The 16,124-nt window shown below is 41.8% G+C and overlaps 1 protein-coding gene across 3 annotated transcripts in view; it reads right to left on the bottom strand.

Moving 5' to 3' along the window:
- The window catches only part of CACNB1 (calcium voltage-gated channel auxiliary subunit beta 1), a 61,559-nt gene that overhangs the window by 32,643 nt on the left and 12,792 nt on the right, over positions 1–16,124 (bottom strand). For 2 of the 3 annotated variants that reach the window (XM_025177623.2, XM_088143394.1), the window contains exon 3: positions 2,192–2,311. In XM_025177623.2, coding sequence (XP_025033391.1) covers positions 2,192–2,311 — 120 coding nt within the window. Of the gene's footprint in view, positions 1–2,191; positions 2,312–9,742; positions 9,871–16,124 lie in introns of those variants that run through there. The other variant, XM_088143392.1, reaches the window with a different exon arrangement.

Here is a 16,124-nt window from a genome sequence, read left to right on the forward strand (position 1 = left end):
GGGGTATTTCTGTGCCTGCATAAATTGGTTTGGAACATTTTTGAAGCCTAGCTAGGGGACTGGTGCTCCAACCAAGTGGAAGTTGCACATGCCTCAGATTCCAGAAAGTTGCTGTTCTTTCAGGTCTCCTGCACAACACATTCCAAGGAAAAAGAGCAGGATTCCAGCTGCAGGGAAGCAGGGAAGGAGATAAGGTTGTATGATTGCAGGGGGGACCATTCCAGAAAAGTAGATTACAGATAAACAACCTGTGTTTCTTCTTTATATCTTTATGTAGTCCCATACATGGGGAATTGATCAAGAAACAAGCTGGAAAAGCAAGCATGACAGTCTGGCCAGTGGTTACAGCTATCTTTGTACATTCTTTGGACGCATAGTATTTGATAAAAGTTCTTAGTGAAGTGTATAACTGGCTTGCATTAATCAGAAAGTTGGACACTCCATACAAAAGCAGAAGAAGTAGCCAAAGCCCTGATGGAGTAAATCACAGAATGACAGAATTATGGAGTTGGAAGGGACAATGAAGATCATCTAATCCAACCTCCTGTAATTTGCAGGAAAATTAATCAGGACATCTTTGAGAAGTGGCTGTCCAGACTCTTCTTAAAAACCTCCAGAGAAGGAGATCTCACAACCTCCATATGCAGACTGTTCCACTGTTGTACAGATCTTACCACCAGGAAGATTCCGCTTGTAGTTAAGTAAATTCCGGGTAACTGCAACTTGTACTCATTATTTCTGGTCATAGTTTCTACAGTAATGGGAATTAGACCATCTTCCTTATGTCTCCCTTTCATGTATTGGCACACTGATGTCTCCTCTCCCTTCTTCTCTCCAGACTGAACATCCCGTGTTCCTTCACCCTGTCCTCATATGGCATGTCCTCAAGTCCCTGTTTCATCTTCACCTTGGAAGGGGTTATTTGATCATCTCATAGCAGAGATATGAGTTAACTGTTAATGGAATGCACACAATATTTTTGGAGAACTGCTACAGTAGTGCAGAGATAAATATATTTGAGGAAAGTTTTGTTCAATGTAAATAGAAAGCCAAGGTGCTTCTGGTATTCACAGTGTTTGACCTGACAGCTTGACCTCATCTTTTTTTCCCCCCTAAAAGGTAACAATATACTGAAATTTAAAAAACAAGAGGAACAGTTTTAAAAAGTTACCAGTGACCAGCTGCTACAACCGTTTAAAAAATCAGCAAGCCAAAGGTGAGTAAAAAGAACCTCTTTAATTACTTTCTTTTTGTTAAAAGAAGACGAAAGCACAGATGGATTACTTTCATAATAATCAAAACTACACCAGAAAGCTGCTTAGCCCACCCAAGATATCATGTAGATCACTACAAATTTCCTCCTACAGGCTAAAGTTTCAAGTGCAACAAAGGATTAACTTACAATGCAGAGTCCCTACAAACATGAATGATACAAAAAAGACGGAATTCTTAATGAAAGCTGCCTTTGAGCCAGGAAGGATATTGGACTTTAACAAAGCAAAGAGATAATTTTTCATCTAGCAATTAGGCAGCAACATTGTCTAAGTTAGTAAAGCTTAAATACAAGAAATTTGATTCAAAATATTTATTGCCCTGTATCAGACCTGTCTTCTGTTCAGTTTTTACATGCAGGGCAAAATTGGTCTAATTTGTTTATAAGGAATGTTTTCTTTGAGAAAGTCACATGATATTACATCCCAAATTCTGCTCTGCTCTGTTCTCAAAAACAATTTCCTATCAGATATATAGAGAGAGAATACTCGAAAAGTAGTATCAAGAATTCTGGAAAAGCAGACTCTCCTTCCATGAAGAAACCCATTAAAAGTAGAGGACATATTTATCTCCAGAGAAACATTCCTGCTCTGATATAACTTCTCAAACAGCAGGAGGAGTGCATATGTGATGACAGTGTTGACATGAATATAAGCTATCTTTTGCTACAGGATTCAGTAGATGTAATAGAAGCAGCCTTGGTCTGTCCATCTTAGGCAAAGAAAAATATCCTAGTTTACTATAAGGTATAACTTCTATTTTTCTCTGCTCTTCTGCTGTCCACATACTGCACTGCAGCCCTTTGGAAGGAAAAGATGGGATACTTGTCTCCCTGTCTGAAGCCAGACAAGCAGGTGACTTTGCAACAGGCCATCTTCTGAATCCTAACTCTCTAACTCCATAGGAAGTAGATACTTACCTTGGCTTTCTCCAGCTGTGCCAACGCTTGGCGCTCTGCTTCTTTGCGCAGGGCTTCACGGTCTTCCTCCAGGGACACATCAGAGTCAGATGGGCGACTGGTATAGGACTCAGCAGAACCCTGAAGAGGAGTGAGGAAGTGAGAGAAAAGATGAACTGGTGGTGGCGATTAACACTTGAAGGACCCCATGAGATCAAATCAGCAAGAAGGCTGATACACAGAGCTTTCCTCTTATATCTTCTAGTCAAAATGTCTCTTTGTAATCCAAGCAGGAATAAACAAATCTCAGTAGTTTACAATCTCTTTCTTACTCTCATCCTGACTCAACACTTCATCCATCCACCTGTATTGCTTCTAGGAATTTTCCTGGGTTTACATTCCAACATTCCTCCATAGCAGATGCAGATGTATCAAGACAATAGGTGGAGAGGAAGTCTCATCAGCTGAAAAGGACCCTTGCCTGTCAGACCATAAGATTAGTAATGTTATTTGCTTTCAAAGGCAGGCCAGCGCAGCCTTCCCCCAAAGGCTGTCATCTCTGGATGTCCCAGATTTCAACTTGGGAATTATAGCAACTGAAGTCCCACATATCTGTAGAGCACCAAATCCAGCCCCTTAACCTGGGCCTATCATTCTAGACCTCAAGAATTGCTCTAACAAAATGGCTCTTTTGGCACTTCCTGTACTTTGTCATGAAACGAAGGGTTGGGATGCAGATGCAATCAGGGGCAAGAGCTATGGCCAGGTGAACGGCATTATGGCTTTAACATAGCATTGTGACTACCAACTCACAAGTCGGGTCTGTACAACATGCTTAATTGGATCAATAGTAGAATAAGCATGTTCTGCATATTCCATAACCCAGTCAGGCAAGTGGGGCAGAAAACATCTAGTCTGAATCCCAAACAGCTCCAGGTTTTGTTTGGGCTTAAACTATCTTCACCTGGTCAGTCCCACTGTGCAGATGCATTACCTACTGGGATGTAGGTAATGGGATAGATCTAAAGCATTGCCAAAAGACAACCGTTTAAAAAGCAAGGCTATCACAGAATTGACAGGCAGCCACAGAACTCCTCCTGAGCACTGATCAGCTGCAGCACCAAGTCAAGCCCAGGTGCTTGCCTGCCAATGGGAAGGGGCTAGGGATGTAACAGAGCTTTTGCCAGTACTCTTCAAGCACAAAGAGATACTAGATGTCTCCTGAAGGAGGTGGGTGTGGACTGTGTAATGCCCAAATAATGGTTTATAACCCAAATAATGTGACTGTATATTGCCAGAATGTTGGTAAAGAGCCTTGACTGAGTTCCTGGCTGACTGGATTAAGTGTACTGTATGAAAAGTAAAACATGAAGTTCTACCACAGAGCAATCACGCCCCCTGGCCCCCAAACAATCATGCTGCCAGCAGCAAACTGGTGCTACTGTAGTTCAAAATACAAAAAAGTCTAGTGTCTGGGCACCCCTCCTCCTTCCCCACCTAATGTCCTTCTTCTCATAGAGGAGAAAGCAGGAGAACGGCCAGCTATGCAGGGATCCGATCTCTTCCCCAGAGGGTTGAAAGCAACCCGTAGCTCCCAATCCACCCAGAGATTGAGCAGCTCCAGCTGGAGGAGGGATCCCAAGTCACAAAAAAACATGTTTGGCAGTCACCATTGGTGAAGACAAAGCAGAGGAGATAGATGAAGCATGCTAGAGTAAACAGATTAAATCAAAACTTTGCACTTAGTTTTACATTCATTTTTGCCCTAGAGAGTGTTTTACCTATCCCTTATTTAAAGATTTTTTGAAGATATCATCCAGCTCTTACATAGCAGTTTTATTTTGAAGGGCCTAATAAATGTGTCTCTCTTAGAACAGCTAAGTACCTCACAATACAGACTCAAGGTGAGATGAACTAGATTTAATTGTAACAATTGTTTATTCTGAGTAATTTCTCTTGGCTGTATCAGTCTCTCAGAATTCATATCTGTCATTCTGCACTATTTTTATAGCCTAGTTATAATGTCATATTTATATTTTATTGCTTTCCTGCATTTTACCTGTAAAGGTCAGTAGACTATGTTCAGTAAAGGATTACTTTTACTATAATCTAGTTTTATATTGATAAATTATGTTCAGAAAATGACAGATGCCTGCCATCTTGTCTTGAAAACATCTGACAGTTTGATTTTATCCATGTTTCCTTCAGAAGGCCATTCGGTTCAGTAGTGTTTTTTAATAAGTTGCAAAGCTAACTTTACTTGTACATCTGATCATTTTCTGCACAGATGCTGAATCCTAGCATCCAGGATGTGATGCATTTAAATATTTCCATATATACATGTTGGTTGTCACAGGATAATATCCTATATAATGTATAAACAGCCTTTTTAATAAATCCAGACAAACTATCTAATACAAGTGCTGCTGGGTCTTTTTCTGAACACACAAGCAGTAATTATCCTGTCTCTTTTCAGTGCCTTTTGGAGGAAATGTTGTTTTTCTCCTGATGAACAGATCATTAATGCTCCTGACAATTCTTGAATAGCGGTCACTTGACTGGAGGGAGTGTGAGGGGCTGAAATGCCACTGTTAATTAGCAGCCCCCCACGAGGCTTAGTTGAGAAGGCAGACTTTCTGCAAAAGCTGAGGAAAAGCTCTCAAAGGAGTGAGAACTCTCCAGGCATTTGTCAATCATTTAGTAAGATGGAAGGAACGGGGAAGGCGGGGTGCTCATTTAAACCCAATTCTATACAGAATGTTTTTTTAGCTCACCTATTAAGGTAGCTCTGTGGGAATTTGATTGCTTTCAGGAAAATGTTTCCAACTCCAAGGGGATATATTTCCATTATTTAAGCCCAAGGTTTGTTATGGATTGCCCTGTATTATCACTGTGTGCAAACATAAGGGAGGTTCCCACCAAATGCCGTGCCAAGGAAATAGAAGCAACACAGAAACCAAAGCGCTTCTCTAGCAGCTGAAAAAAGCAATCCAACGTTCAGGCTAAAGGAATGAACCCACTTCCTATAAGGAGAGGGAGACTGGACAGCTGAATTTGCCATAAAAACCAAAAAAAAAGCAGGAAGTAGAAAGATGTTATCCTGCAAAGAAGACACATATAGTGGAATTCACAAAAATTGAGTCACAGGGGCAAAGGGCAGAGAAGTTCAGAATAGAAAAAGTGCCCAGCTAACTGAGCAAAAATATCTTGCCCATCTTTTTGACTTCCCCAGACGCACAGAACTGAACCTTCATTTCTGGTTCAATTTCAAAACTGAAAATCCAGATGGTAATGACTTTTCTAATCCAAAGAGAGAAACACCCAGATATTGAGGCAGTTTCTATGCACACAAAATACACAAATGACACAACTGCAATTGGCCTACGTTCCATACGGGTATTAATGCAGCATCTCAGCCTGATGCACCCAAAAACTTCTGGAATTCAACTGAAGGTAGAGTTGGGGCAGATTTAGTCACAGAAATGAATAAACACAAAGCCACCTTTTATATAATAATTATGCTGTTTCCAGAAATGCCAGCATTTCTGGTAAAGACTGGGCCAAGATAGAAACCTGGAAAAATCCACCTAAAAAAAAAAAGCCAAGCATGTGATACACGAAAACTTTTCCTGGTGAAAAGGGTATTTGGGGAATGATGGAGTTATAATCACCCCCCACCCCCACCCCCAAAAACAATCAGAATCTTCCTGAGCTGGAAATGATCGTCAAGGAGTACTGATCGACTTCCCCAGTGGTCCTGTCAGGATCTATCCCTGCTCAGATCAGATCAGCTTTCAAGTTATGTTTCTTTTAGGAACTTTTTGATCTGTTTAAGGATGGACAACTTTCCTGGGCAAGAAAGGTGGAAAGAAAAGATCAAATTGATAGGAAAGCCAAAGAGATGCAGATTAGAACCCTGACACAAAAGAGGAGAGCAAGGAATGATAAAATCTGAGCCCTGATGTTTTTCAGATGCACCACAGTAAGTTAGCAACAGACAGACATAAGCAGTGCAAAGTAGGGTAACCAAAATTGGCCATATACAGTTACTCACCGCCTCTGAATCATCATCCCATTCATACAGGTACATCCTGGCAGGTGACAGCTCAAGCATACAGCTGTGGGTACAGCACAAACACTCCTCCCGGTGCCCAAAATCATGCACGGAGGCACTGGCTGGGAAGCTGAAGCCACAGCTCAACACTTCCAGAAGCACAAAGCTGCAGGTAGGCAAGAGGCAAGAACCAGCTGTCCTTCTCCCACTTGGAAGAAAGATAAAAAAGAGAAATCTGGGCGAGAGTCTTGCTGGCTCAACAGCTTCTTAGCTTCCAATGCATGAGATCTACAGACTGAAGTTGGAAAGAGCCAAGTGCTGATGACGTTCTTCTGAAATGCAATTGGCTTATTCATTTATGTGTTGTTCATTAGCAAAGCTGGTATGTGGTTTAATTTGTCTGTAATATGTACACGTAAGAGCCTCGTTGTCTGAAACCAGTGTAGACATTTGGGGTGAATGTCCTGTGATGGATATGTTTTGGAGCATAAACTTGGCCTGTGGTAAGTGACAAAAACTTGGCTTGTGACGTGGCAAAAGGATTTGTTCAGACAAACCATTATTTCATATTATCAAAGCAAACAAAAACATTCTTACATGCTGGTTTGTAGTTTTTCTGGATTACAGGCACTGTATTTAGGCATGTGAGATTATACCCATATCACAAATTAAGAAATGCCCATTAGAGAAGCCAGTATATCATCTGGAGCTGTAAGTATCATAGCAAGCAAGCAAGGAAACTTTCTGTTTTTCGAAGAACAAGATTCCAGAACTTGTTACTGTAAAAAGGGAAAGTCATAACAGTGTGAAGGTGGAGTTCATAAAAATCTAAGATCATCAAGAGTCTGATTAATACTGCTAGTAGTTGAGAGTCAAGTGGTCAGGGACTGAGCATTCTATTTTCAATATAATAGATCCTGGTTTATCTTAAACTGAAATGGAATTTAAAGGACTTGTGACCTAAAATTCCTACTAGGAAGTTCTTTCTAGATAATTGTACAACCAGAATTCCCAATGCTGGTTGAGTACCCACATCACTGTAAATAACTATTTGTTTAATCATGGTTTTGCTGAATAAACCACAATGATCAGGATTCATATAGCACACCAGCCTTTAGATCATAGTTTTGAAACTGCAAGGGTGGAGTTTATACAATGCACTAAACCAAAATCAAGCAAACCACATTTTCTTTTAGTGTATTGCATGAACCAGGTCTTTGTATTCACCCATATGACCCTTCTGTTAAGTGGTAGTGATACCTGTATCCTGAAAATTTCCTTTACATATGTACCTGTACATTTCCTTTATATAGACCTATACATTTAAGACTGGTTTCCCGCCTAATGCTAAGGTCTCAAGGAAGGTTACAGTATGTCCCATCTTATTTATTTCTCATAGCCATACCTGAAAATATGAAAACTTCTCTGAAATGAATTTGTGTTTTTATTTTTGAACTGAACCTTGAATTCACTTGAGTTTTCTAATTCTAAACCCATCCCAGATTACTGATCCCCCTCCAAAGTTTTGTTGTTCAACTAATCTTTGTAGAGCGATAATGTGTTTGATTTCAGAGAGAGAAATTGGATTGGCTAATCAGACAAATTTCACAGATGCTAGATTTTTCTTCTGTTTCCCCATGTGAATGCTATTCTTGCAGAACAAAGAGATGAATATGAATTCTGCTTGTCACTTTCCTAGCACAGCCTGGTTTAAGCAAGTCAGTCTCTTCATATGGCCTTATTCCCATTATCTGGAAATCAGTCCCACTGTACTTCTGAGTAGGCATGTGCTAGATTGCATAATAAAACGTCCACTTAAAAAGCTGCTTCGTGCTGCATCAGACCATTGCCTCATTAAGCTCAGTATTGATTCCACCTTGATTGGCCATGGCTCAGTAGGGTTTCAGGTGGCAAGCTTTTTCCACATGACCCAGTGATGCCACAGATTAAACCTGGGGACTTCAATATGCCAAGAATATCCTCTAATCCTGAGGTGCACATTCCTGAGAGATTTTATCTCTCTATAGAGGAGCACATCTTTTTATCCTGCAGTATTCATGGAAGACATCCACCTACCCTCCATCCAAGCCCACCTTCACCTCAAAGGTCAGTTCTGATGCGCTAGTCCTGGCAATCTAGGATCAGCAGAGAGAAAGCAAGTAGCCCCTAGCATTTAATGTCCATGTTTAAGACTTACTCTTCAGGAAAAGAATCAGCATCAAGGACTAGCTGGACTTGTTCAGAATTAAAGGGACCTCTGGCAGTAGGCTACAAAAGATTAGCATTATAGTTCAATCCAACAGTTTGACTTCCAAATCAGAAGACTGAACCAGATGGATCATGTCCCTCTTAGTCTAATTTAGCCCTCCCTATCCTGTATTATGATTATGACTGTCAGCATTTCTAACTAGTATGGTCATATCTGGAGAATATCAGGGTAAAAAAAGTTGATCCAGCCAAAATCACCAGGAAAAAAGTGGTGGTGTCACAAGGAAAACAAAGAATTTAATTTTAAAGGCAGGTGACATTTGAACAACATCATACCCTTTTATTCTAAATTCAGTTAGTTATGAAGATACCACCGTTCCCTGACACTCTATTCATAGCTACTAATATGAGTTTACAATCATCACAACACTCAAAATAAAAATGATTTCAATAAATAGTGAAAGAGTGAATCTTTCCTTTCAGGCATGATGACTCCATGTGCAAGAGTAAAAGCACTGGCTTATATATAGTAGGAAGTGAACTGTGGGGCTTGCAAGAAAGATGGTGAATGGGAATTAGATAAAGAAAAAGATTGGAAGAGATTGTAGATTCTAACACTTGAATTCATAAGATTACTATCTTGTCTTACATTATGGGACAGAGCAACCAGCAACTTTCCTGAGTAGGACACATTTCTATATAGCACATCCCAAAAGAAATCTGGAAATCTTGGTTGAAAAAATCTCTTTTTTTCCCTATTAGCCTGAAAACTCCAGGGTTCAGTTTTTACTTCAAACTACTATTTTTATAAAGCATTTCATACCCTTTTAGCAACCAAGCACAATCATTTCCAAAATGTAAAACATCAGAAGAGATTTACTTTTAGCTCCCAAACACTCACGAGTTAGTGGCTAGCTGATCATAGGTACAACTGTAATATTGCAAATTACATTTGGAAAAGCCAGCAAGTAGGAGGAGGAAAAGAAAATATATGGTAAGGCTATCTCTCACAGTACATTTGCATTTTAAAGGGGAGGTTAGAAAAGAACAGGTGACGGGGACAGAAGGTGGGTTTTTCTGGGGGCAAAAGAGAAGTGAATAGATGGGGAAAGAAGGAGAGATTTGGAAGGCAACAGGTTTTCTAGCACTGTGGCATTAAAGAGGCTAGGAGGGTAGCAGCAGGGTCTATTCTGAGCTTAAAAGCCTGAACTGAAGTTGGGAGCCAAGTTAATGATAGGGGGGAATGGATGGCCTTGGAAAAGGGGTATTTCCCCCTGAGGCTGGGGAGGCTAAGAGGCAGAAGTGCTCACCAAAGCGGGTCTGGGGTCTTTGCCGCTGGGCGTCTCCATGCTGCCTAGGCCTGGTGCTATGTGGACAGAGGTAGCTCTGCCTGATTCCTGGGGGCTCAGGTTACAAACGTTCTGCTACATTAGCAAACAGCTGCGGTATATTTAGACCAGGGACTGGACACCCAGCAAGGGGGTGGGTGTGTGAGGCTACGCCAAAAGTCATTCTGGTTGATACTCAGAGAGGAGCTAATATTCAGGCTGAAATGAGGGGTCGTTTAGAAAAGAGGAAAGAGCATCATCTCGTGGAGAATCAGGCAATCCAGCTGTGTGGGAGAATACAGGGTTAGAATGAGTCTGGGCAGAGGGATTCACCCGCATTTTTTCCTACTAGTTCTCATTCTGCTTGATGAAGGAGAATTTATTTTAGAAATTATTCCAAAGGATAGGAGAATTTCAGAGACATTCTCATGACTGAAGCAGTTTCCTTGCATTTAAGTTACTTACTGTGTGAACATCCTTGTTTTTATCTGCAGCTGCCTTAGCTTCTGGGGCTTTCACTTAATCCCAGGGGAATGTATGCTATGGGAACGCCCCACTACCATCACCTTTTGGTTTTTTCAGGGGTGGTGCTACTGTGATCACACAGGCTTGCCATTGAGAAGGCCCTGAAGAAGTTCTCTTTCCATGGAGAATCTTCCACCCAATGTTTTCCCCATAAATGTGTTGGAGAATTTGAAAAGGCCATTTGAGTCCGGTTCTAGATAGGGCATTTCTACATGGCTATGACATTTCCCCTGCAAACCCTCCTCCCCCCAAAAAACAGACTTGTGCTACAATGTGAACATTCTCACAGTTATCAAGGATTCTTCCTGAGCTGACTAGCATCCCTCCAACTGATCAATGGGGAAGTGCTGAAAGTGGCCCTTTGCCAGAACTCCATCAGATTTGGTTTTGTAGCAAGAAAGGATAGAACAAGTCTGTCTGTAAAATAATATTCCCATAGTGCTCGGGAGACTTTGCAACTGCAGGGAGGGTGGAAAGTCACAAAGCCAGGAGGAAATACTGGTGGAAATAACCACCAATGGTCCATGGAGCTCCAGCTTCAGCCAAGCTGGAAAAAAATGGGCTTCACTGGCCAAGGCTGCTGCTGCTGTGTGAATAAATGCCAAAATCCCAAATGGAGGGCTTCTTAATTGCTTTTAAACCCAGCATTCCAATCCAATTGGAATGAAGAATAATTCAGTTTTGAAGGATCCCATTTCAATTCATTTAAGATATCTTTTTCAGATAACTCACTTTATATAAAGTAGTAATTTATCCACTACACTCAGGTATACCTGGGATTTTTTTCCCCAAGTGGCCTAAAAAAGGATGATTCAAACTTTGCACCAACCTAATAGTTCAAATCAATGCGATCCATGTTAATCCTTCTTCCAGTGAATGAAGTCATTTAACCTCTAAGCTTTCTGAATGCACTATTGGATGTTCTTGAAAGAGCCAAAGAATGGTGAGCCAGCAGGTAGAAGTAAAAGAGGCTAAGAAAAGAGCTGCTTTTCTGGGGAAGGCAGGGTAGGTGGGGATGCTTTGGGATAAGAACATCTTTAAATTTTATCCCCACACCGCGGGATAGCGGATTATCTGGATCCTTTTCAGTCAGAGTTCAGACCTGGGTATGGTACAGAAACAGCACTGGTTGCACTTTTGGATGATCTCTGGCATGGGCAGGATGGTGATTGTGCATCCATCCTTGCCTTACTTGATCTCTCAGTGGTTTTCGATACCATTGACCGTGGTATCCTTCTGGACCAACCCAGAGAATTGGGGGGGGGGGTGGCACGGTATTGTGCTGGTTCGCCTCCTTTCTCCAGGATCAATTCCAGTTGGTGGTGATTGGGGAGGAGAGATCCCGCCCCCGCCCCCTGCTATGTGGGGTGCCACAGGCGCCGGTGCTCTCACCTCTCCTATTTAACATCTACATGAGACCGCTGGGTGAGCTCATCCATCGCCATGGGGCAAGGTATCATCAGTATGCTGATGATACTCAATTGTACATCTCCACCCCTGGCGATTTAAGCAATGCTGTGGGCATCCTATCTCGGTGTCTGGAGGCTGTGAGGATCTGGATGGGGAACAACAGGCTTCAACTGAACCCTGGCAAGACTGAGTGGCTTTGGGTTTCAAGACCCTCTGGTTCTAGGATTTTACCATCTTTGGTACTGGATGGGGTCACACTGCCCCAGGCAGACCCTGTGTGCAATCTGGGGGTTCTCCTGGGCTCACGACTCCTGCTTGAAGAGCAGGTGGCAGTCGTGGCTAGGAGGGCCTTTGCACAACTTCGTATTGTGCGCCAGTTGCACCCATTCCTAGATCAGAGGGGCCTACTCACAGTCATTCATGCCCTGGTCACCTCCCAGTTAGATTACTGCAATGCGCTCTACATGGGGCTGCCCTTGAAGAGTATCTGGAAACTTCAGCTGGTGCAAAATGCAGCAGCGTGAGCAGTTATGTGTGTTTCTAGTAGAATGCATGTTACACCTCTGCTTCGTGAGCTGCATTGGTTACCAGTTTATTTCCGGTCCAACTCAAGGTGCTGGTGTTGACCTTTAAAGCCCTTCATGGCATGGGGCTGGGCTATCCGAGGGACTGCCTCTCCCTGATTTGTAGGGCAGAGAGGGCATGTTACAGGTTCCATTGCCTAGGGAGACACATTTGGCAGGCGTCAGGTGGCGGGCTTTTTCTGCTGTGGCACCTGTGCTGTGGCATCTTCTCCCCCCTGAGGTGAGACTGGCCTCATCATTGTTGAGCTTCCAGAGGTCCCTTAAGACTTAGTTATGCCAGCAGGCCTGGGGACTCCAGGGGACGGAGGAATTAGTGAGGTGGCTCCCTTATTTTTAACTTCCTTTTCTTCTCTGTTTTATTTTGTTGTATATATTTTTAATGTATTTTACTGTTTTAGCTGTGTTGTAAGCTGCCCAGAGTTGCCTGTGGTGAGATGGGCAACTACTATATAAATTGATTTAATAAAATAATAAATAAATAAATATGGTGGGCAATTAATAAGAGCCTAATCAAACAATAGAGGCAGTGGAATATTTACTTCCACTGCTTCTTTACTTCTTCTCTTCCTCCTTGATGTAGAGCTAAAGGTTCTTGATAAAGCCAAGAAATGAACTGGTAAACTGTCTTTGCTTTTCCTCTAAAATAGAGGCAGAGGCAACCCCTCATTCTTTTTTTTTCCTTCCAAGTGATACAGCTGAGAAAGGCCTTCCTTATATTACAGGTGATTGTCTAATTTGCTTCCATGTTGAGCCATTACAATTACAGAACAGATCAGTTGGTTTAGTTAATTTTAGTTTGTTGGATAAACCACAATTCACTGGATTCTACAATTGCTAAGCTATAAACCATCATTTACAAATCAAAATGGTTGGGTTCACATAATATACTCATTCGGTGGTCTCTGCATCCAGTGAAACAACAAACAATTTTTAATTTGGGGGAACTGGAATTTAGTATTCTAATGAGCCCTGGAATTTTGGAGTTCCTGTTTTCTGAAATGGTGGCCGCTCTGGGACCAGATGACATGATTACCCTGAGATAAACATCTTCCTCAGACGGGGTGTGGTGCAAAGCAAGTGCTTTGGCCTTCCTTAATCTAATCTGTGAGCTATGCACTCATTGAAAATAATTCAGAATTAGTTCTCTGGATCTTGCATGAATACAAGGACAGCATCTCTGTTATTCATTAATGCACACGTCTTCTTGCAGGCCTCTCTGCAAGCCTAAAATACGATGCAACTGCTTTAACAGTTGCATTAAAGACACTGTTAAAGACAAATACAGTTTGTGTGACGAGTCAGGAATCTTCTGTACCTCATCGGTGGAAAAGATGAGTCGATTGCTCAGCAATATAGAAAATGCGTGCATATTAAGCAGGCATATAGTTGTTCCAACAAAGCTAGGCTTGTCTTTATGGGTATAAGCCCTTCTGTCATCTTGGCTCACTGTGTCCTTGCAGACATTTTTTTTAAACGATTTAACCTTTTAAGGGCATTTCTTAATGTCACAGATTCCCCTAAGTTTTTGGTGATGCTGGTAATTCTGCCCCTTACCAACACTGCTTCCTTGATCCTTCCCCTGCAAATGACTGAGTCTCTAGCTCAGATTTTTATACATATAATTATGTGGCATCCATATTTTCTGACAAGGAACCGAAAACAGCACACATTTGCACAGTAGCTACGATTGCATGGTGCTGTTGGAAACTTTGCTGAAAAATAAATATGGATGCATAATACAGACGGTGAATATGTTCACAAAATAGGCTATCCTAGGGTAGCTCGACCTGGCCAAGGGTGTGGCTGTGGGCTTCAGAGTAAATGGAGAAGTATCACATAAGCCAGTGTTGTCCAAACTTGGCCACTTTAAGATGAGTGGACTTCAACTCCCAGAATTCCCCAGCCAGCATGGCTGGCTGGGGAATTCTGGGAGTTGAAGTCCACTCATCTTAAAGTGGCCAAGTTTGGACAACACTGACATAAGCAGAAAGGACAGGAGGGGAGATTTTTAGGGTTTTTAAAAATTGGAATGGACATGGAATCCACAGATGTACATCTCTGCATTAAGTTGTGATTTACATATTGAACAACCCATGCTTGGCTGAGTTCAAATAACATACTAAACCATAAATCATAAACAAACCACACTAGTTTGATTCATACAACTTGCTATCCTGAGGGTGTCATGAACAAGAAAAAATAAAAATAATGGGGTATTTTCCACATCTATACCCCAAATTCCCTCAGTATTACACAGTTGCATACCTCCTCTGACTCTACACATAGTTTTCCCAGTCACTTCCCCACAATCTATAAGCAACAAGATATGAAAGGTGGGGTTGGGATGGGGGAAGAGGAAGCTTCCTTCTCTTTTGTAGGCTGGGCTGTTGAGCTCTGGGTTCCTACTGGAATTCAGGTTTACACAGCCCCCCATGCTGACCAAAGATAGGAAGTTTGGTTTCAGAAGGAACATGAAGGGTGGGCCATGAGGACAAACTGATCTCTCCTGCTGCATGTTGTTCAGACAAGAAGTTTCTAATTCATCTCCAAACCAGCTTGAGCTTCACTGCTTCCACATATTAAAATGGCTCACTCTAACAGCCTCCTTGCTAAGATTCCAAAATAACTTTTTTTGCATGATTTGTGCCCCATCCTCTAAGCCTGGACTCATGGTGGTGCCCTGCACCACAAAGGGCCTCTGCTGTAAATGGAGGGCGTACGTAGCATCCTGGCCTTTAAATGTGTGCTGATGCTGTGCTGAAGGATCACTCATGGAATCTCCTCTGTGGCAACTGCCTCCTACGTCATCCCTATGGCAATGCAAGTCCAGGTCACTGATGCTCTCCCTTCCACTCTCCTTCCACTTCCTTATTTTTTTCCATTCACACATCTGAAACAAGGTATATGTGTGTGTGCGTGTGTGCGCACATGTGTGTTGGAGTACAGAAGCTTATCTTACCAAGTGTACAATATTGCCTCATAGGAGACACAACCTGGTAAAAATCAAACTGAAGTAACAGGATGTTCAAAAACCTACTTTATGTTTCTCACTTGGCCTCATTTTAAACCAGCTAGGTTGTTCCTATATGAAAAAGCATACATATTCCTACTTTTATCCATCGAAACAGATCCTAAAGCAAGATTGGAAAATTGGTGGCCTTTTAAAGGTCACTGGTCTCCAATCCTTACCAGTCCCAGCCAACATAGCCAGGAATCAGGGTTAATGGGAGGTGGAGTCCAAAAACATCTGGAGGGCCACAGCCACCTCCCTCCCCTGAACCAATGAGACCATCTTCTATCCAAATTGCAGACGTAGTTGCTATCAACAACAGCCCTCATTTAATATTTTCCCAGTAAATTAGATTTCTTATTCTTGTACTCACAACCTTTAAAAAAAATCATAGGCAGGGTATGGTGAACTTTTAGTTGTCTTCAGAGGATTTGTCGAGCCAGTTTTCTGAAGTGGCCCATGGCTGTTACATTTAAATTCACATTTGATGGCCAGGCATAAAGTGATCAAATGCTTATTTCAGTATTTGCCCATGCTTTCTGTTTTTAACATTGCTCTCTGTTCAAAACTTTCAGAATACAGGCTACAATGTGTTACTATTCTATTTATTTTATTTCAATGCTGTGCACAAGGTTGCACTCCTTCCTCTGTTCTCTCTGTCTTCATAAACAGAGATCATCTCAGGGTGACCAAGGCAATTTCTATTCCAGAGCCAGGACTAAAGCTAAATTGAAAGATGTTTCTCCTATTTGGTTTACAAATCCTGCTTTGTTAGATGCTTCACTTCTGTCCTTCCAGACACTCAGCAGATGGAGAATTGCTATAGCAACCTCAT

This window comes from Python bivittatus, unplaced genomic scaffold, assembly GCF_059951505.1.
Source record: "Python bivittatus isolate LINGU-HERP-01145 unplaced genomic scaffold, Pbiv_v1 ctg000410_np1212, whole genome shotgun sequence".
In the NCBI taxonomy this organism is placed as follows: Eukaryota; Metazoa; Chordata; class Lepidosauria; order Squamata; family Pythonidae; genus Python; species Python bivittatus.